The 21267-nt window shown below is 45.1% G+C and overlaps 1 protein-coding gene across 4 annotated transcripts in view; it reads left to right on the forward strand.

Annotated features, from left to right (window-relative positions):
• The window catches only part of KCNJ16 (potassium voltage-gated channel subfamily J member 16), a 39208-nt gene extending 18266 nt beyond the window's left edge, over positions 1-20942 (forward strand). For 2 of the 4 annotated variants that reach the window (XM_006754588.2, XM_006754587.2), the window contains 2 exons: positions 18667-18794; positions 19271-20942. In XM_006754588.2, the coding sequence (XP_006754651.1) occupies positions 19365-20624 (1260 nt within the window). In that variant the 5' untranslated portion in view covers positions 18667-18794; positions 19271-19364 and the 3' untranslated portion in view covers positions 20625-20942. The remainder of the gene's footprint in view (positions 1-18666; positions 18795-19270) is intronic. The other 2 variants (XM_006754590.2, XM_006754586.2) reach the window with 1 other exon arrangement.
• Positions 20943-21267: the final 325 nt, after the last annotated feature.

The following is a 21267-nucleotide window of genomic DNA, read 5'->3' on the forward strand; positions in this document are numbered from 1 at the left end:
GTAGGCAGGCTTTACTGCTGCACCGTCTATGGCTGGGAATAGTCTTTCTGTCTCATATCATCTCTGGGGAGCACTGGACCAAACTGATTAAGAGTGTTTGTGCCATTTATAGATCAGTCAAGGGAAGTAACATTCAGAGACTGAAAACATGATGGCTTAGCCAGCCCAGCTTTACTTACTGACGTGGAACAGTGTGGAAAAGGGTGCGCCTTTAATTTCCTGTGGAAATGATCGTTCATAAAACCGTCTCTTTTTATGTCTCTGTCACTCTACCATGGCTCTGAGGGGACAACAGAGTGGCATTGAGAATTTGAAACTGTGTGGTAAAATATGCTGTCATTGGTCTGTAATTAATCACGTCTTTACAACTAAAGATATAGACAGACATGCTGTAACGACTCATTAGAAAGAAAAGAAAACCACCTGCTGACAGGTCACTTCCATAAACAGTCAGCTCCTCAAACTCTGAAGTCTGAGTCAGCATTGAGGCACCGGGCTTTCTGATTTCTGACATTTTTCTTCTACTCATGGCCGCCCTTCCATTGCGACTCAGAATTGTTGCTATGGCGTAGGTAACTCCTGGCACGTCCCACATCTTCAGGTTTCCAAGTTGCTAGTACAGCGATTCCCAACCTTTCCCATCCCATGGCGCAGACAGACTAGTTAAACAAATTACAATTCTGCGGCACACCAAAAAAATATGTCTTGCTGATCTGACAAAAAAAAAATTAGGTGAAAATAATTTTGATTCATTCATATGGACGGCTATTGTTGTGTTGGCTGTTATCATTTCTTTCATTTGACAATCTAAGGGGAAAGAGGTCCGTGCCCTGACTAAATAGCCAAGTAGCTGTGTGTTTTAAAAACTGTGCAGCACGTAGGGTGAAAATCGTACAAGTGGGGGGAGCGGAGGTTGAGATACTGCAGGCTGTCCACTCGGAAGCTCCGGGACTGCTTCGGTGTGGCCTGGGGTTTAACCAAAAGCATGACTTATCTATAAAACTCTCTAAGCTTTTCTATATAAAACCCGTTCCCTGCTAAGAGCCGTGAAATCATTCTGAGAGCTCAGAAGGAGCTGGGGCATTACTGCCAGAGGATCAGAAAGCCCATAGTCCTGAAGGTAGTGCCCAAACTGGTGACTTATTAAAGGCAGTGTGACCTTTCCAAGTTGCCTCACCTCTCTGCCTCCTCTAGGAAGCCTTTAATTATCTCCACCTCTTCGATATTCTTTAATCTCATTCCACAAGGTAGCTGGAGCTTAGAGAGAACAAACTAAGTGAAGATGATAATTATTAGCCGTTTCAGAGAGGAGGGAAACTGATACAATAGCTGAGCCCAAAATCAGATCTCAACTGACTCAACTCCAAGAAACATACCTCTTGTTCTCAGGTTTGTGAAAATACAAAGCAGATGCAGTTCTGTTCTGAGGAAGGTGGAATACCATTGCGATGTCAGAGGCAGTGTACGCCAGCCCAGACCTGCTCCCGGTGAGGTTTTCTGACCAGTGGTGTTCAGCTGGCAGCTTCCCGACCTCACATTCCACCCTCCTCTCCTCCCCGCTGCCTCGCCCCTCTGCGGAGCCCATTCCCCGCAGGCCAGCCATGCCGCTGAGGTCTGGGAAGATATGTTGGGATGGGCTGGCCTGAGGGTATTACAGTAAAGAGAGTGAGGGCCAGGGACATTCTATACATAATTTAATAAAGACAGACCAGTCACTTCACGTCGGGAGCTTTAGAAATCCTAACGTCTGCCTCTGTGGTTGTCACAGTGGCTGTTTCAGATCAGCTGAGGCAAAGCGCCTGCTTTGTCCACGTGATCAGCTTCCTGTGAAAGTGGCATTGATGGGCACCTGCCTGTGACACAGGGTTATCTGAGTGGGTTCTCAGTGTTGCCTTTTTCCCAGAGATGGGGATCAGAGGTAGAGTAACTGGTCTGGATTCATGTAAGTAAACGGTAGGGATGAGGTTCAAACAGAAATCAGTCTGATGCCAAAAGTCAAATCTAAGGCTCTCCCCTCTGTTCAGCTCCCAGCTCTGCGTTTCCCTTCCCTTGTCCCTGCCTCTCCCTGGTGGCCGAATGACTGCCTGACTGGAGCCCTATCCCTCTTCTCTCCCCTGCCCTCCAGCAGCTTCCTGAGCTCTGTCCTCCCACAGGCAGAGCTGGGCCTGCCTCTACCCATCCAATGCCCACTCCAGGTCAATCCTAAATTCTTGGCCTTTGACCTTAGAAATCTGGCCATTATATCCCCTATTAAGCCACATATGTCACATTTGACACTTACGAAGGCATGGCACTGTCTCCAGGCTAGGGGGGTGACTCTCTCAGCTCACAGGGCCCACTGGCTACAGAGTGAAAAGCTGTGAGTGGTGTATTCTGCCAGGCCAGCCGCTAGACCAGCCTTGGCAATGACCTCCCATGGCTAAAACACTCACAGGACACTACCCTCCATCTGCAGTTTTAGGAAGGTACTACTCCCACTTAAAAAAAAATTCTAGCTCAGCGGGGTGGCTTAGTGTTTGGAGCATTGTCCCCTATACCAAAAAGGTTGTGGGGATTTATCCCTAGGTTGCAGGTTCCATCCCTGGTTGGGATGCATGGGGGAGGTAGTTGAGCAATGTTTCTCTCTCTCCCTCTCCCTTCCTCTCAATGCACATATCCTCAGGAGAGGATTACAAAATAATTCTTTTTAAAAATTCTAGACTCTAATGATAATACATTCTTTACCCATGTGCAGTTTTTTTGTTGTTGTTTTGTTTTTAAATGAAGATGGAAATGTGTTTTTGTGTGGTTTTTTTCCATCCCCACCTCACCACCTTAGGTTGTTTTGTATTCTTTTTTAAGAGAGCCATTCATGTGTGGCCACAAGAGGAGATGGCGTCAGGGCTCAGGAAAAATAAAGTTTATTATATTCATAGGACAGGAGCCGTGGCATGCCACAGAAGACCTCAGGGGAATGACACCAGGTGGTCAGGAGGTGGGAGATAGGAGTGAGGGGAAGGTCTAGGTCATGGTCTCTGTCGGGGTTTGCACGGAAAGGAAAGGCAGGCCGGGGTGAATAGTTTATAATTGGCCAGTTTGAATAATTTGGCAGGCTTTGGGCTATGGGGGTGGTTCCTAGTTGCTCAGTACCTTGCCCTGGATGATTAAGGCAGAAGAATTGTGCCTCCTTGAATATGCGGGCCAGAGAGAGGAGGTAAGGCTCTGTATAGCAAAAGCACGCTCCGGGCTGGGTCCTTCTGTTTCTAAGAATTGGCTAGCCCTCTTCGAATAACGCTGTGCAGTCTCTCCCCAGCCAGAGGAGGGCCCAGAATCACCATTATTATTGGAGGAGAAGGCAGGTTTCTGATCACAGTTGGAGAACACCCTTGAGGAGAGCAAGCCAATTTTCTGTCTCCCTCAGTGAAAATGGCCTTTGCCTGATTATACTGAAATCATAAACTGCCTACAACATGTGTGGGGGAATGTTGATGCTCTAACTCCCATATCGGGAACCAGATCACACACACACATACGCACACACACACACACTCACACACCTTCTCTTCAGCACTGAGCCCTTATGATTAAGACTGATCACTCCGTAAGAGTCAGGTTTCTGGCTGCAGAAGGAATTCATGCCAAAATAAGTGTGGACTTTGGATCCAAGCAGTAGGAAGCTTTACCCTTGCTGCTTTCCTCAGGATGCTCTGTGACATCATCCACATTCCATTGTTTTTCCGTTTGTGTTCAGACCCTTTGGCGTATTTCCAAAGGGTGTCTAAAGGCAACAGTCGTTCCCTCCAGCCCACCTGGTTGCGTAGCCTCACCATTGGAAGCGTTCTTCGCCATGAAACAGCATCACCCAGTGAGCTCTTTCTGGAGCCTCTTTCCTGGCTGACACTTCTTCAGATTCTTCATGGCTCCGTCAGGTGGCCTTTTGCTGGTTGAAGGTCCCTTGTGCTTGTGTATACTGATGTGCAATTCAAGAGCTGAGCTTCTCCCTAGAGTGTGTAGACCTATGTCAAGAAAGCTGGCAAACAACCACAGATCCCCAAATATCTCCCTGCATCCCTGGTGCTTGGAGTCCCAGGAATACCACATAATCTCAATTCTAGGATCTGGTTGGAGCCTTATTATATACAAAAGATACGCACCTCCAAGAACATGACCTTAGTCTTCATGCACCATTTATAATCTAGTCATGCAGACGTGGGACACAATCCCAGTTTTTTCACTTTCCAACTCTGTGACAGACAGTGAAGACTCCATTTCTCTAAGATTTAGTCTGCGAATGGACAAGACACGAGAGAGAGAATGACACCAACTTTTCAGGATTGTTCGGATGAGGGGCAAGTGGCACAGCGCCGCGGCTCTGATAGAAGAGGCCCAGCCAGACTGAGGGGCAGATGTCACCGGAAGTGAGAGCTGGGCGCACACAGGGAAACCTTGGTCACCATCACAAAAGGTCTGTGAGCCGGACCTGCAAGGCTGCACCACACTGAACTGCGTGGTGGAACTTTCAGTTCCCCAGCTGTCACTGTTGAGATAGTTGAGATTTTGATTAGTGTCTTCTGTTGAACTGACAGGAGAATCTCCTTGGGTAAAGGGACTGGGGAAATATGCCCATACACGGGTAAGGTCACAAATCCCAATGTGTCACTTCCATACAAAGAGCGTTCTTTGAATGGAATGACAGGGAAGGAGGTGATGAACGGCCCTGCTGGAGAGAATGAGTGGAGACCAGCTTTGCCTGATGGCATATCGATATGTCTTCACACCAAGGTAGCCCTGGGACCAAGAACCAAATGGAAACTTCAGGTTGGTGGTGCTGTGGAATGAGCAGTGGCATTTTAGTTTTAGTTTTCATCTTACATTTTAGTTTTCATGAGATGTTGGCGCCATTTAGCCAAATATGAATGACTAGTATGTCTCTCCTCTTAAATGTTCGTAGCTTTAGAAACTTGCATGGGCTGTTCACAAGTTGCTGAAAATCTGATTTGAGGATTGGCTTCTAATTTTTTTTTTTCCCAATGAGAGCATCCCATCTGTTTCTACAAGAAAGTTACATGACATGTGGGGATTCAAATGCCAATAATGTTTACATTTCTCAGTTACAAAGCCAATATTTCTTCCTCTGGTCCTAGAATGGAAAAAACTATCTTAGTTCATAGCATATTCTTTCTGTTAAGATTTTAAAGTTCTGCAGTATTGCCAAGGCTCATCTGTTGAATAAATGTTATCTATCCTACATGGGTGCAAAGTGGCATTCTAATTAAGTTGAAACAAAAGTTAATTTTATTACCATATAAAACATTTCTTACCATCCCCTCCTCCAGTCAGCCTCAAATAAAAGGGAGGCCATGCTGGCTGCATTTATAATGCTTACAAATAATTTTAATAAAATCAGCAGCTAAAAAATGTTTAATTTTCAAAACATATTAGAATTCTTTCTCCATATTGCTGCATTTTTGGCTAGGGTTGAATTTTGATTTTAATGTGGGAAATCTATTTGTTCAAACCAAGCACCACTCAAATTTCCATAGGCAGATTATCTGCTGGATGAATTAGCCCGAGGGATTAAAAATAAAAACTCCCAAACTGCCTTTTGCTCTACCACCCAGAATGTTCCCCTTGATTGCATCCTGTTTGTCTGACAGCTTGAATTCAAGGAACAGAAAATCATTTTAATAGCCTACCACGCACAGAAATGGGGCATTCTTCCCAAAGCAAATGATTTATTCCAAGCCAAATGCAAATCAATTTCTCAGTGCTTTCCTTCTGTGGCTTACCTATGGCACCATCTTCCTGCATTCGCCTAGAAAATCAAGAATTAACCACAAAAGCAGAATGCTGGAAAAGCTCCTTTGCACTGTGGGGGAGGAACAAACTTCCCTCTACCTCAGGATCTAATAATCAAATAGACATGAGACAGGTCAGCTAAAGAAAATAATCAAATTTAATGCATGCATATGTATGGGAACCCAAAATACATGAGAGTGTCAAAGACCCCACCTTCAGGAGAGGGTTAGAGGTAGAAAGAGAACAGAGGTATATAAGACATCCTGAGCTAGGGATGACACAAGGTGCCTTGGGAGCATCAAAGGTGCAGGATGATAAGAAGTTTGTCCCGCCTATCAATAGGTGGAAGAGGTTATGTCTGATCATCCCTTATTATCCCCTAATTCAGGTTCTTCTGTATAGTTAAGGAAGGGACAGAAGTTTTCTCTTGAGCATGTGACTAAAGTTGCTTTTAGCTCAAAACAGTCTGCACAACTTGGGGTGACTTGTTCTGAGCCCTACAGCACTTGCCAAGAAAGATCTCAAACCTAAGCACCTTCCTTGGACCCACAGCATCATGCCACTTTTTATGGTATTCTGCCATAGAGTTTGTGCTCTTGGCAGGCTGTTCTGATAGAATGTCCAGAGTATCCTTGGCAATACTGACCTCCTCAAGGGCAGCAACAGTCCTCACAACCCTCAGTGACGGTTCGCACATTGTCTCGGGTGTTTAAATGTTGACTGACTTAAAGAATTCATAAAGGCTGTTTGCATGTTCCTCTACAAGCATTGGTATTTGTATATATGTAAGCCTAAGCAACCAAACAACCAAACAACTGGTTGACCGATTGCTGTGACACATGATGACCACCAGGGGGCAGACGCTCAACGCAGGAGCTGCCCCCTGGTGGTCAGTGCATTCCCACAGCTAACCTCTCGCAGCCGGCCAACCTCCCGTGGTCCCTCCCCCCCGCCGGCGGGTCCCCCCATCGGCCCCAATCACTGGCCAGGCTGAGGGACCCCACGCATGCACGAATTCGTGCACTGGGCCTCTAGTACTTCGATAAATATAAAGTATCTCACAGTGAAGGTTTTCACATCTTACCACCAGGTTTAAGGGGAAAGTGATATCTGCCCCTCCCTGAGCTCCTCAGTGCCCAGCACAATGAAACGTCCAACCTAAGAGATGCTGGGAACAGTGCCACTTCTCTTTTTCGGTATCACTCACTGTGGTCACCTCTGCTTGTACAGGCATTCATAGATGAAGAATCAAAACCTCTGACTCAGTAGGAAGACTCATTCTTCTTGTATCACACTGTGCTGGAGACACAAGAACACACGGTGGAGCAAGTATAGAAAATGCAACACAGGGACGTTCAAGAGCCTATCGAATGCTCTGACTTCCATCAGCCACCTACCTCTTCCATCATCTGTAGTCAGTGGCAATGCTTTTGTGCCAAGTGCCCTTGCAAAGGTGCAGGCTAATAGAAGGCTAATCTCCTGTGATCGGCAACACACTGCTTAAGGTTTTGTCTTAATAGGCTCTCTGTCTGCCTCTTCCTAGGGAGATCTTTTGTCCTGTATTTTAAGGCCTTCTCAATTTGTCTGTGTCCACAAGGGAAAATTGGAATGAGGTAACAGCCAATAACAGTCACTTTACTTTCCTCTGTAATAAAACCCACTTGAGTGTTCATTTTAAGAGCTTAAAACAGAACTCAATCATTTAAAGGTCAAAGAAGTTATAGACACTATCCAAGGGGTTCCTGATCTACAAGCAAATCACATGTGTGAGTTCAGTGATTCCCAGCAGATTGAATAGACTAATAAATAGACTCTCTGCAAATTGACAAAGAGAATACTTTGCAGGTAGTGCTCACAAGATGGGAAAACAGCAAGATAGGACTTGGCTTTCTGTTGGAATGCCATCAATACTGAACTTGGAGAGGGTCAAAAGCCACGGCACATATGCTTTCCATAAATGACACTGGTTTTGGAATGGACAGTCAGATTCAACCAACGCAGCTCCCAAACCAAACTATATGGGAGCTATCAAAGGTCAGTCATAGGTAACCCAGCATTAGAAGGCAAAGCAGATACTAGTGCAAAATGACTTCTGTTCTGAATGATACATGTGTGTTTTCTGGGCTGCCCTCCCTGTCATGTCTCCCTGAGGATGATGTCACAGCAGCCAGGTGCTAGAAGGGAAGTTTCCAACAAGTCTGGGCAAGTGGTAATCAATAATTCATGGTGAAAAACTGGCATAATGTCTCTCTCTCTCTCTCTCTCTCTCTCTCTCTCTCTCTCTCTCCCCCCCCTCACTTGGATCTGCATTTGAATGAACTGTACTCATAGCTATAAGCATTACAGTTACATATGTATTAAACACAAGTTACTATGAAAGGAGGTTGGGGACACAACTTCATTTAACCCTGCCATGCAGCCCTATGGTCTGCATTTTCCAATGAGCAATTGGAGGCTCAAAGAGGTGGAGTAACTTTTGCAGACATGCAGTTAGTCTTACCAGTAATCAAGTAGGCATCTAAACTGCCTCATGTCTGTCAGATCCAGCCTCTCAATTCTTGAGACTAAGGTAGATTTCCATCTTGAGGATGTATAAGAAACAGCTGGGGGGTGGGGGCAATCAGAATGTTTGGGGTGAAACCCAAGGTGTAACATGCCCCCTAGGATTTCAGAAGCAGATTGTTAGAAGACTATGCTTTGAAAAACACTGACATACTAGACTGTGTGTAGGGGCATCCAAATGAGGTTTTGAAGTTCATGAATATGAATTATTAAGAACTGGCTAGGGCCAGCTATTTAGGCAAACCTACATCATGAATATCTAATTGTTGTCCTCCAATTTATCCATTTCAAAGGACCATTTACTTGGGTCTTAAAAGTCTATCAACATAGACCTTAAAGTAGTAAAGTTACAAAACAGCACAATTTTTAAGATTTTCTTTCCAAAGTTATTGAAAATATTAAGATAAAAGAAAGATTCCAAAAACAGATTTTGGTCTACCAAGCCAAGAAGTGAAGGTATTAGGAGTTTAATATGTTTTGGAATGGGGAAGGGAGGAGAGGGGTGCTGGTAGGGGGGCTGCATTGGGTGCCTGTTTAATTTTAACTCTGCTTCGTGTGCCCCCGTTCGTTCCCAGCTGCTTTCGTGATCTCTCCAATTGGTCCCCCGTGGCCAAATCTGACCAAACTCCCTCTGACCCCCCTCCCCCCTTCCTTGTTTTAAATGAGATCTGGTTTTACTTAGATGAATTAAATGTCACTATATTTGTTTCTGTGGATTGTTCCAGCAAAAATTACAGCATCAGTGTCTGACTTTGAACGTCTGTAAGACTGTCTGCCTCTCTGGGCTATTTATAGCTGCCTTTTCAACACGCTAATAAATGCTTTTAGATTGCTGTTGGTTCGCTTTCCCCGTATGCAGCCTGAGAATCGGTCCACTTCAGCAGTCCCAGCTGAAAATACCTATTTTCCCTTTTTTTGCGAAAGTAATGCATGCTCATTGTAAATTTTCAGAAAATGTAAATAAGCAAACAGAAGAAAAAGGGGGGAAAACAAATTATCATACCGAGCAGAGAAGGCCACAAGGAGCATTTTGTTGTGTCACTCCGTCTTTTCTCCACCTCCATGCTTAAATATATTAAAACTTAAGAAGTATATATTGTACCTGCTGTTTCACAGCCCCATTTTATTTTTCCACTAAACAGTGGTTTCATTTTTCCTATCATTCTTTCACTCTGTCACCTTTAATGGCTACATTAAAAGTAGAGAATAATGATATGATGGTACCATGACCTATAAAACAATCCCACATTTATTGATGGCTAGGCATGGCCAACTTTCACTACTACAGATAGTCCTGCAATTAGCCATAACTCTCTGCCCATCCATGATCATGTCTTTCAGGTGAATTGCTACCACAGCCATTGCTGGATTAGAGGATGTACCAAGTTCATAGACGATTGTCACATAGAACCAGCTTATATCCAGAAATAGCTCAAGTAAAATCTATGTATATTATATGTGAATGAATCTTTAATGTGACAGTATAATAACCTGCATTAGCGTAAGAAGAACCACATTCCTAATAATTTAATCACTACTTTAACAAATTTTACTGAACACTTTTTAGTACTAAGCACATTTTTTTTTTCAACTTCAGATTTCCAGATAGTTCTGCGGCATAATTGAATAGTTGCATGCAGTTTTCCTTTCCTTTCTTTTTTTTTTTTAAATTGTGTGTGAGCTGGCAGCTTGGATGGGGGAAGGTAAGGTCAATGGAAGGCATTGAGAGCTGGTGTCTGCAGACCTGCCAGCCTTGATGTGTGTGCAGTTCCAGCAATGACAATTCTCCTGCTGGGATTAAAACCCCCTGAGTGCTCAGTTTGTATTGCTTGAGGATTTATTAATTCATTCCTTCAAAATATAACTAATGAGTGCCTACCTGCCACATATTTCTATAGCTGCTGGGGACAGAGTGGTGAATAAGACAATGGGACCTTCTCTCATGGAGCTTACAATCTAGTCCAGGGGGCAGTCCAGCCAAAAAAACAAACAAACAAAAAAACCCCAAGTAATTCAGTCAGTAGTGGAAAGTCTGTTAAAATGAATAAAGCATGTTAATGAGACACAAAACTGGTATGAAGGGTTTTAGTTTAAGTCCTCATCAGTCAAGGCCTCTTTAAAAAGGTGACATCAAAGATAAGATTTCAGTGATGATAAGCAGCTTTGCAGGCAGAGAAGGAAGTGCAAAGGCCCTGGGGCAAGAACATCACTGTGTGTGTTTGAGTGGAATTTAACGATTTTTTTCTGTAAAGATTCAGATAGGAAATATGTTTGGCTTTGTGGACCACATGATCTCTGTTGCAGCTACTCAAGACTGCAGTGGTGGCCCGACAGGATGTAGCCATAGACAATATATAGACAGTGGTCTGCATGTATTACAATAAAGCTTTATTTATAAAAACAGTGAATGAGATTTGGCCCTTAGGCTATAATTTTCTGACCCCTATGTTAGTGAAAAAAAGACAGATACAGTGATGCTAGAGAATGAACAGAGAGAAGAACATAGGAGAGAATTGCCAGAGATAGGGAGAGGTGATCACTCTTATTGGAGTGGAAAGATACTAGAGGGTTTTAAGCAGAGGAGTGCCATATTTTTATTTTTATTTTTTTTAAAGAATAGATTCAAGTACAGCAGGGACAGAAAGAGATTTCTTAGGAAGCTGTTGTGGTCATTTGAAGACCTGCTCCACTGAAAACGTGGTGGTTTGGACTGTGATGAATGTGATCAGAATGAAGATCTCCTTCGAAGTTGAACCAACAGGACTTGCTGCTAGTTTACATGATAGGAGTAAAGGAGGGTGATTGGGCCATCCTCTCGCATATTGGAGATATTCTTAAAATGTAAATTAAGCTGAATTTTCTGTTTCAAGCAGCAGAAATAGCCCTGGTTTACACAAAGAGGAGAAAATATTACTGCTAAGCTATCAGGTAGCTTACAGCCTCAAAGGAAGTTTGAGGAGAAGGAAACTGATTTGAGCAGAAACAAGAGGCGAGGCAGAATCTTATCTCAGGACTGTCTCTGGGCGCTGTGACTGTGCCCTTTTCCGGGGAGACTTAGGTGCGCCGCCCACCACTGGCCTCTGAGTCCCTGTAGTTGCCTAGAATAATAGGACCCAGCACCCTGTGTCCCTTCTCAAGAAGTTCTGATTGGCCACTCCACTGTCACGTGACCCTGCTCCCGTGCAGGGTGAAGAAACACTGTCATGACAGGTGGCTTCCGCCACCTCCACTAGCGTCATCCTAATACCAGCCACCATCATCCCTTCCCTGGCCAATGGAGTACCTTCCTGGCTTATCTCCACCATGTCTGCTTTTAAATTTCTCCGACCAATTTCCCATGGAATAGTCAGAGATCTTTTAAAAATGCAAACTTTATCATATCACTACTAGGTCATGTATGTCCCACCTCTCTCCCTCTTTCCAGGCTCAGCTTCCCCGACACCCGCCCTCTGTTCAGTTCTTTGGAAAGCATGCCCTGTGCATCCGTGAATCACAGAGCCTCTGCAAATGCTCTTCCTCTGCCCGGGAAACTCCTTGTCTGTTTCTTCTTATTCAGTGAAGTCCCATTCATCTTCCAGATTGTAGCTCAGGTATCCATCTTTCCCAGACTAGATCGAAACGGAGGAGAAATGTTTATTCAGATTAAGAGTTAAAGGAAGACTATAGGGAATGAGTGCATTCATGGTGCTAGGCTTTATATTCTTTTATATCACTCATTTGTTCCTTAAAAAATCCACTTGCGAGGTCAGCTATTGTCCTGTGTTTTAAATAAATACAAAGAAGCATAAAGACATTTCTAAGGCGCTGGCATCATACAGCTAAGATGTGGCAGAGCCATCGCTATCATCTGAGGCTTTGGTCTCCATACTCTTGCCCTTTAACGGCAGGACCAGGTGCAGCTTTGCCAGCACCCCATGGTGGCAGAAGGGATATTTTCATTTCAGGTTAGAATAATCACTGAAGTGAAAGTGGCAAGGAAAGCTTCAAGATTGTTCTATAAACCAGTCAGGAGATGTTGAACTCTGCGATAAAATGCTGATGAGTTCCTGTAATTAGAGGTTCCTGTGAGAACCAGGCCTTCAGATGAACTCAGAACAAAGGATGCAGCAGCCAGGTCACACCTAGAAATAGCAAGCGCCTTGACAACCAGATAGATAGTGACGGGCCTCAAACAAACAATCAGGACAGAGAACAAGGCCTGAGCTGAGAGCATTACCCAAGGCTGGAGCCAGGGAAAAAGGAGACTGGGCTGACCATGAGGTCCTGGCCAAACTTTCTCTGACCGCCCTTGTTACACGGCACCTTCCATTCTCTCCAGCCATTCCCCCCATCACCACTTCACTTTGCTTCCCAAGATCAGTGATTATCTCACTGCATTGTCTTCATGTTTATTGATGCCCAACCCTTAAATGCAAATTCCATACAGGTGGGACTCTGTTCACTCATTCCTAAAAATGGGTGGGTCTGGCACACAAATAGGAGCTCAATTAAAAAAAAAAAAAAGTAAAAACAAAACAAGAATAGGAACAATCAGAAATAAATTCTTCATTGGGCCATTCTGGAGGCCTTTGGGTGAAGTAATTTCCTGACACAAGGAGAGATTGATCTGTGGTTCCAGATCAGTGATTATCTCACTGCATTGTCTTCATGTTTATTGATGCCCAACCCTTAAAATGCAAATCCATACAGGTGGGACTCTGTTCACTCATTCCTAAAAATGGGTGGGTCTGGCACACAAATAGGAGCTCAATTAAAAAAAAAAAAAGTAAAAACAAAACAAGAATAGGAACAATCAGAAATAAATTCTTCATTGGGCCATTCTGGAGGCCTTTGGGTGAAGTAATTTCCTGACACAAGGAGAGATTGATCTGTGGTTCCTACAGGGACGTAAGATCTCATAATATTGAACTTCTGCACCAGCCCAGTCAGAGCCGGGTAAATTCTGAGCAGCGGCGGCTGGCATGCAACCAAGACAGGGATGGGCAGGCTTGTTTTCAAGATAAAAACTAGAAACCTTCAGAGTCATCTTAGTACAACATGTACATATCATTTAAGTCGAAAAATAAGCGTGATGAAGTGATGTACAAACGTTTTTATAAGCATTTATTTGAGCCAAGTGACTATTATTTACTCCAGAGAATAACAGTTTTGCAGCTTCTTTTGCACCTGGAATTTAGCAGGGAATTTACATGGATGTAGGAGAAAGCAGGCGGGATTGGACTACAGGATAGTTAACAAGATTATGTGCTCTCTTGAGGATTAATACCCCTTCCAGGGCTATTACTCTGGCATTTCCAAGGCACGTTAACCTAGATGCACCAGAACAGTGGACAGGGCCAGCTTAAGGCAAAGGTAGACCTTTTACTAGAGAGTTTTGAGCCTGGGGTATGACTACCCACCAAGACCTGTCCAGTTACAGGTTTATGATCAGATCACCCTGTGAGGTTACTTTCCATAGAACCCCTTTTTCCCATCCACAGTAATTACCTTATAAATTTCTTTAACTTGTCAAATCCTGCCAAGTTTATTGGTCTTGGATTATTCAGAGTAAATAGCAGTACAATTCTTAAACTAAGTTAAACGTGTGTGTGTGTGTGTGTGTGTGTGTTAAGAACAAGGAAGGAGGGGACCTCTTATTTGCCAACAGTTGTGAAAATGAATGGATAATGACCCAGTCCGTGGGGTTGTGGGAGGAGTGGAAGGACAGAGAAGGAGCCCAGGCCCAGGTGGCTTAGTGGTAGGACACAGAGGTGCAGTCCCTGACCTAAAATAAAAACAGCTCTTGGAAACCACATATCTTCTGCCTGGCTGTCAAGCAAGTGGAAAGCTCTTGGGGAGGAAGGGGGTTCCCACAGATGCTCTGACATTTTACAGAGGGGGAAACTGAGTCCTTCTGGGAGCAATAATTATTGAATCACTACTGTGAGCGTGGCACAGTGAAGATGGCCTCCCATTAATTATCCGCCGCAACCTCCCAGTAACTCGGTGACACAGGTGCTACCCCCATGCCATGGTTGAGGACACTGAGGGTCAGAGACAGTGACTTACGCGAGTTGCCCAGGGCCCTGAGGGCCGACGTGGCACTGGATCTGCTTCCCAACTCGGGTTCTGTGCAAAACCAAAACAACAAAAGTCATTTTATCTTAGACAATTTATTTTCTTTTTTTTTTTTTAAGCGGAGTTGCCAGTCAAAGGAGATGTGGATTTTTTAAATATATTTTATTGATTTTTTTACAGAGATGAAGGGAGAGGGATATATAGAAACATCAATGAGAGAGAAACACCGATCAGCTGCCTCCTGCACACCCCCTACTGGGGATGTGCCCACAACCAAGGTACATGCCCTTGACTGGAATCAAACCTGGGACCCTTCAGTCTGCAGGCTGATGCTCTATCCACTGAGCCAAACCAGCTAGGGCAGACTACTTCTTAATTTGACTTTTAAACCAGAATAGTTTGAGTATTATAATTCATGTTACTTGGGTACTATCCTGACAACCTGAAAATAAAGAAACCTCCTCCAGCCCCCAGATTTCTTCTCCTGTGTGAAGCGCAGTACTTTTGTGGGTGAGGCAGGGTTACAGTGGGAGGTAGATACTACGTCAGGCAAAGCTAGGCTATGGAAGGTCTCCAGGTGACATGACCAGCTACTTGGGGTTTCTGCCTCTCCCTCCCAGCACCAGCGTTCAGTTCAGTTGTTTCCTCATAGCACATATGACTCCTTTCAGGTCAGTAACAGGCAAGAAACTTTCTGAAGTTGATTGAGAAGGAGAAACGACCGAGTTGTATCAGGGAAAAGATAAAATCCATGGCCACTGAGAAGCTGCACTGAGTGGAGGGGAGGGTTGGGAAGAAGAGGACACAGTGCTGGCCCCTGGAGAGTAGGTCCTGGGTGAAGCAGGTGTTCAGTGGCTGAATGATGGGCTCCACCCCAGTGTGTCTGGGTGTCTTCAGAGGATTCCAGGCAAGATAAGGCTCAGGCACAATTCCAAGGCAACAACTTGTAGGACGAGTTTTGAGCAAAATAACCTAACTTGTTTGGGTTTTGTTCTAACTCATTAACACCCCTTCTGTTGTCCTCCCCAGCAACCATAGCCCACCCCCATGTGTCATCTGGCCATGCCTTCTCTTCGCTGACCCTCCTGTCCCCTCCCCAGGCACCCAAGCCCATCCTCAAAGACAATGGCATGTGCTGGGAATGTAGGTTACCCTTTCTGCTCTCTGCCTGGTTGCTCTCCAGTTTCCACTGACACTTATCGTGCCTAATAGTTGCCAGGAAAGTAACCTGGTTTCCAATGATGACTTCACATAAGCCATTTACATGATAAAAATGGTGTTGGTAGATCTGAAAAGCCATGGGCATTACAATGAATTTTACCAAAGATACTCTAGACCATTATTTGTAGTTACTCTTACTAGATTTATCTTAAGTAGATCTGAAGACAAAATTAAATTTTATTATCCAAGTGGTACAGGTTTATAAAGCCTGAAGCATTGTGTGGTACCTCAACACAGCTTGGAGAACTAATTACAATAGGTGTCGGCTTGGTAAACAGCTGAATTTGAGAAGCTAGGGCAGAATAGCAGAGACTTGCTGCAAACCAGCGAGTCCCATGAGGAGAATCGGATGGAGAATCAGACAGATAGGACAGTATTCGTTTGGTTGGAAATATCCTGTCATGCACGCAGCTCATTTGCAGCTAAATCAGTAGAGGTTTCTCCTCAAACTCAGGCAAAGATCTAGGAGACCGAGGACGAAGGTCGGATCTCACCTTTGACAAAGGTCAAAGTGGATTCAGTGGATTGAGGAGCATTTCTTTTTCTGTAAATGAGCTTAATACAAGGAACTTCTGAGAAAAGTCGCTGTCGGGATTGGGTTCGCTGTCCCTTCCGAGTTGCTCTGCCCCGGGTGTCTGTGGGGTGAAGTGAACGGGGACAGCGGGAAGGTGACTTCACAAATGGTAACGAGCTTCCCTGGCCGTCTCAGGATGCACCCCCATCTGCTGCTCTGGCTGCACATTGGAAAGAGCTCCCATGTCAGGGCCGAGAAATTGCTGTCCTTTTCCTCCCTTTTTCATATGATCTGGAGAGACAGTGGGAACCTGGTGCAGAGGGGGCCCTGACCTGACTCAGCCTGTGCTTTTGAACTTCACGCCCCACGGTTGTGTAGTGGCAGTGATCACATTTCCAATCTCAATTGACAAAAGAGAATTTCGCAGCCAATGAAATGGCCACCCTCTGTCTCTGAAGGGCAAGGAGCTTAACATGCAAAAGGAAATAGAGAAGTAAGAACGCCACCAATGCTTTTTCATGATGGAGTCCGTGGTGAGATGGTTATGAAAGCATTGAGGAACATGTGGAGCTGGTTTTAATCCTCAGAAACACAACTGTTAAATAGAGGCCGCCCAGTCAGTCAACAAGCCTAATCCTCTATTATTTGATGGTGAACAACTGGAAAAGTGTTCTAATCAACATGATCTATGAAACTGGATTAATCAATGTTTATCTTGTCTAGCCATTTGTTAAAGGGGCCTCCATAAACTTCTTTGCTCATTGGGTAGCCTGAGAATTTAGACTAAAGAAAATAGTTATAAGCTATGGGTTAGCTTTAAAAAATCGCCTTTTAGAAAATGCATCCTTTGAATAAGTAGGGAATCTAAGAATAGATTAATAAAGTGTATGCCCTAACCGGAATCCTAAGGCCTTTTTTCTGGAAAATTAAAATTAACGACCCCAGTCATGAACCACAGCGAAGGACATGGTGGGTGTGGGGCCGGATTCTCAGTGCTGTAACTTGTATCCTTGCAATTGTTCCATGATTCAGAAATACACTTTCCACATACTCAAATTTGTTCACTTGTTGCTTGTCTTAATTGAAATTTCATTTGCCAATGAGCATACTGATGGAGGTGTTTTAAAAGCGGCTTATTTATGGAAGTTGTTGGCACCACTGGAATTGCAAACGATGCCAACCAAACGCCATTTCAAATAAAAATCATTTTTCTTTTGGCAGCAAGAAAGTTCCGAGTCGCACAGTAGCTCTTGATTTATGAGCTGTGCTCTGTGATTCTCAGACTCCCACGGTCCGTGCAGGTCCCTTTAAGGAACTGGGTTGGAAGCGTTCAATAGGAAAACAACCCTATCTCCAAATCTGCTTCTTACTGGGCAGACATACGAGTCTTTAATTATCATTGGCAGCCTCTCCCACCTCGAATGACCAGGTGAGAGAGTGGGGACTGAGGACCCCTGGGCAACCGTCTTTTAATGAGAAATCGGGCTGGACCCTACAAGGAACAATATATGTTGTGGACAAAATTTGCAGAAATATCTTCCATTCAGCATTCCAGTAAGCGTTTTCTCAGCCCTGGGTCACATCCTGAAACTATACAATGACCTCCCAAAACACGATTGAGGGCTACTCAGAACAGGCGGGTCGGTGAAGTGATCGGTGGCGGGTGGTTGGACGGACAGAGACGCTCCTCCGTGCCTTGCGGGATATTTTGGCCGAGTGTCCATCCCCACAGTGGTCCATCGAACAAAGTGTTTATTGTAAAGTGGGCCTGATCCCTGGAGAGGAGGAAAAATGATTCCTTGTGACTGGAGGGAAATTAACTCTTTCCTCGCTTTGGCAGTTGGGAGGTGCCCGGCAAATTCTTAGTGATCCGTTTCCTTGGTTGGGTTCAATGGTGGGGGTGGGGGGTCTCCATGGCAGGAATAGTAATGACTCCAGCTGCATCTTTCAGTGCAGAGAGTGGCAGGGTCCTCACAAGTGCCCCCTCCTTCTGACGCTCCCTCCCCGGCCCAGCACAGGTGGACTGAGGGGAAAACACTCCAGTAAAGGGGGCTGCAGGGGCATCTTCATTTCTTCCAGAAGTAACCAAAGGCCATTCAACACTGGATTTCTAAAGCTCACTCTCAGGAAAACCTTTGGCCTAGGCCGTGAATGCTAACAGCAATAGGAACTGTATGTTCTGTATGGGTGTGTGTTTTTTTAAAGACTGGATTTGGAGGGACAGAGATGATTTTGCCTGGGGATGACTGTGAGAGCCTCCGGGACACACCGAGGAGGGAGGGAGGGAGGGAAGGAGGAGTGGGTGTGAGTGTGCTCCCTTTAAGAAAAGGGAAATAAAATTAGCAACTTTGGCAAATTTTCGGGCTTCTATTCAGAGAGAAAGAGAAGAGCTTTCAGTGCCAAAAAAGAAGAGAGAGAAAAAAAAGGATGGGTGTTAGGAGACAAAGGCACGGCAATTTTATACCTTATTGGAAGCCGGACTGGGAGGGTTGTGACTCCGCTGGGGTTAAGAAAGATTTTTTTTCCCTCTCAAGAGTAAAGGTAGAAGTAGGGTAAAGGAGTTGAATCTGAACTACTGTTCCAGTCAGCTCTGTGCTGTCCTGCCCGAGAGGACACCAGGAAGAGGAACGGCCTGGAAGAGGGGAAGCAGCAGGAGCCCAAGGTAGGGACTATATCCTAGCCACCTGCATGTAAGGTGCATTATAACACGGAGGTGGGAACTCTGATTGCTTTCTTCTAAGGAAAACCACCTGATTTGAACAGCTAGAAAGCTCCTCAGACTGCTAGATAAGTATCTGAGCCATAGTCTGCCTTTTTGCATTATCGATTGTTTTGTTTTCTAAATGCCTTCATGCCAAAGGAGGCTATAAAAATGAGACAAAGTATTGAGGCTTCCTTTGGGATAATCATAGTGTTTATGCATTTATAAAAATGTTATTTTCTCTAATTCCTATCTTGTTCCTACAATGGCTGAGTTGAATCCCACTAGTAAACCCAAATGAGTAATCCATACTGAGCATTTCTGGCGTTCAAACCAAGTCTTAGCTGTCTGGTTTGGCATAGCATTGCTTCACATTTAGCAAGTTACTATAAAGATAGAAATGAAAGCTAAGGTGAGTATCTTTTTTTTTTTTGCAGGTTTTAACTGGAAACCCAAACCAACAGAAAGCAACTGGCCTTGAACTATTTCTGCTACAAAACTCACCTGGATGCCCGCAGGCCGTCGGCAAGAATGAGCTACTACGGCAGCAGCTACCCGATCGTGAATGTGGACCCCAAGTACCCGGGTTACCCCCCGGAGCACATCATTGCGGAGAAGAGGCGGGCCCGCCGCCGGCTGCTGCACAAAGACGGCAGCTGCAACGTGTACTTCAAGCACATCTTCGGGGAGTGGGGGAGCTACGTGGTGGACATCTTCACCACCCTGGTCGACACCAAGTGGCGCCACATGTTCGTCATCTTCTCCTTGTCGTACATCCTCTCCTGGCTGATCTTTGGCTCCATCTTTTGGCTCATCGCCTTTCACCACGGAGACCTGTTGAATAACCCAGACATCACGCCCTGTGTTGACAACGTCCATTCTTTCACGGGTGCCTTTTTATTCTCCCTGGAGACCCAGACCACCATCGGCTACGGCTACCGCTGTGTCACCGAGGAGTGCTCGGTGGCCGTGCTCACCGTCATCCTCCAGTCCATCCTCAGCTGCATCATCAATACCTTCATCATCGGAGCGGCCTTGGCCAAGATGGCAACGGCTCGGAAGCGAGCCCAAACCATCCGCTTCAGCTACTTCGCCCTCATCGGCATGAGAGATGGGAAGCTCTGCCTCATGTGGCGGATCGGGGACTTCCGGCCCAACCACGTGGTGGAAGGCACTGTGCGGGCCCAGCTGCTCCGCTACACAGAAGACAGCGAGGGCCGCATGACAATGGCCTTCAAAGACCTCAAGTTGGTCAATGACCAGATTATCCTCGTCACGCCGGTCACCATTGTTCATGAAATCGACCATGAGAGCCCTCTGTACTCCCTGGACCGGAAGGCAGTGGCCAAGGACAACTTTGAGATTTTGGTGACATTCATCTACACGGGCGACTCCACGGGGACCTCCCACCAGTCCCGAAGTTCCTATGTCCCCCGGGAGATTCTCTGGGGTCACAGGTTCAACGATGTCTTGGAGGTGAAGAGAAAGTACTACAAAGTGAACTGCCTACAGTTCGAGGGGAGCGTGGAGGTCTATGCCCCCTTTTGCAGCGCCAAACAACTGGACTGGAAGGACCAGCAGCTCCACAACATGGAAAAGGGCCCCGGAGGCCGAGGATCCGGCCTGCCAGACACCAAGGTCAGGAGAAGGTCATTTAGTGCCGTCGCCATTGTCAGCAGCTGCGAAAGCCCCGAGGAGATGCCCAGCTCTGCCCTGGATGAGTGTAAGGAAGCCCCTTACCAGAAGGCTCTCCTGACTTTAAACAGAATCTCTGTGGAATCCCAAATGTAGTCCCACATCGTAATTCCACTCCATCCTTTTGCTCTCTAGCCAGTCACCTTAAGGCAAGTAGTTATAAAACAGGGCTTTATAAACACATTGTAGCTGTGTTTCATGCTGATTATAAGAGCAGGTTAAACTTGATGAAAGATAATAAAAAATTATCTAGTATCCAATCTATTTTCTTTTGTTAGCAAATTTTGTATTAGGGATGCTACTAAGCGTCAATTGATTAATGTAAGTTTCATCTCCTTTTATGATTCCATATACTTGCACCTTCAATTGGAGGTATACTGTTCCATTTGGGGGGAGAAAGGTGGAAGGTAAGGATACTGGAATAAATAAAAATAGAACAGGCAACCAGTATCAATAATAATAATATTTCATATATCATAATTCATAGTGTAAAGACATCGTATCATCTAACCAAGACCCATGCAAGGCACGCATTTAGTAGATTGTCATGTTGAGATATTTAACTGTGGCATCAGCTTTCCCCATGGAGTCCCTCTGTTTGCCCCCGAGTGTGCCTTGGCATCCGCAGGAGGAGGTAGCAGCTGTGAGGAATAGGCAATGCCACCAACTCAGACATTTCTCCACAGCCACTTGCCCAGGTAGTGTTCAGTGAGTGCCAGGGGCTGTTTTTCCTCCAACC

This window comes from Myotis davidii, unplaced genomic scaffold (assembly GCF_000327345.1).
Source record: "Myotis davidii unplaced genomic scaffold, ASM32734v1 scaffold172, whole genome shotgun sequence".
Taxonomy (NCBI): domain Eukaryota; kingdom Metazoa; phylum Chordata; class Mammalia; order Chiroptera; family Vespertilionidae; genus Myotis; species Myotis davidii.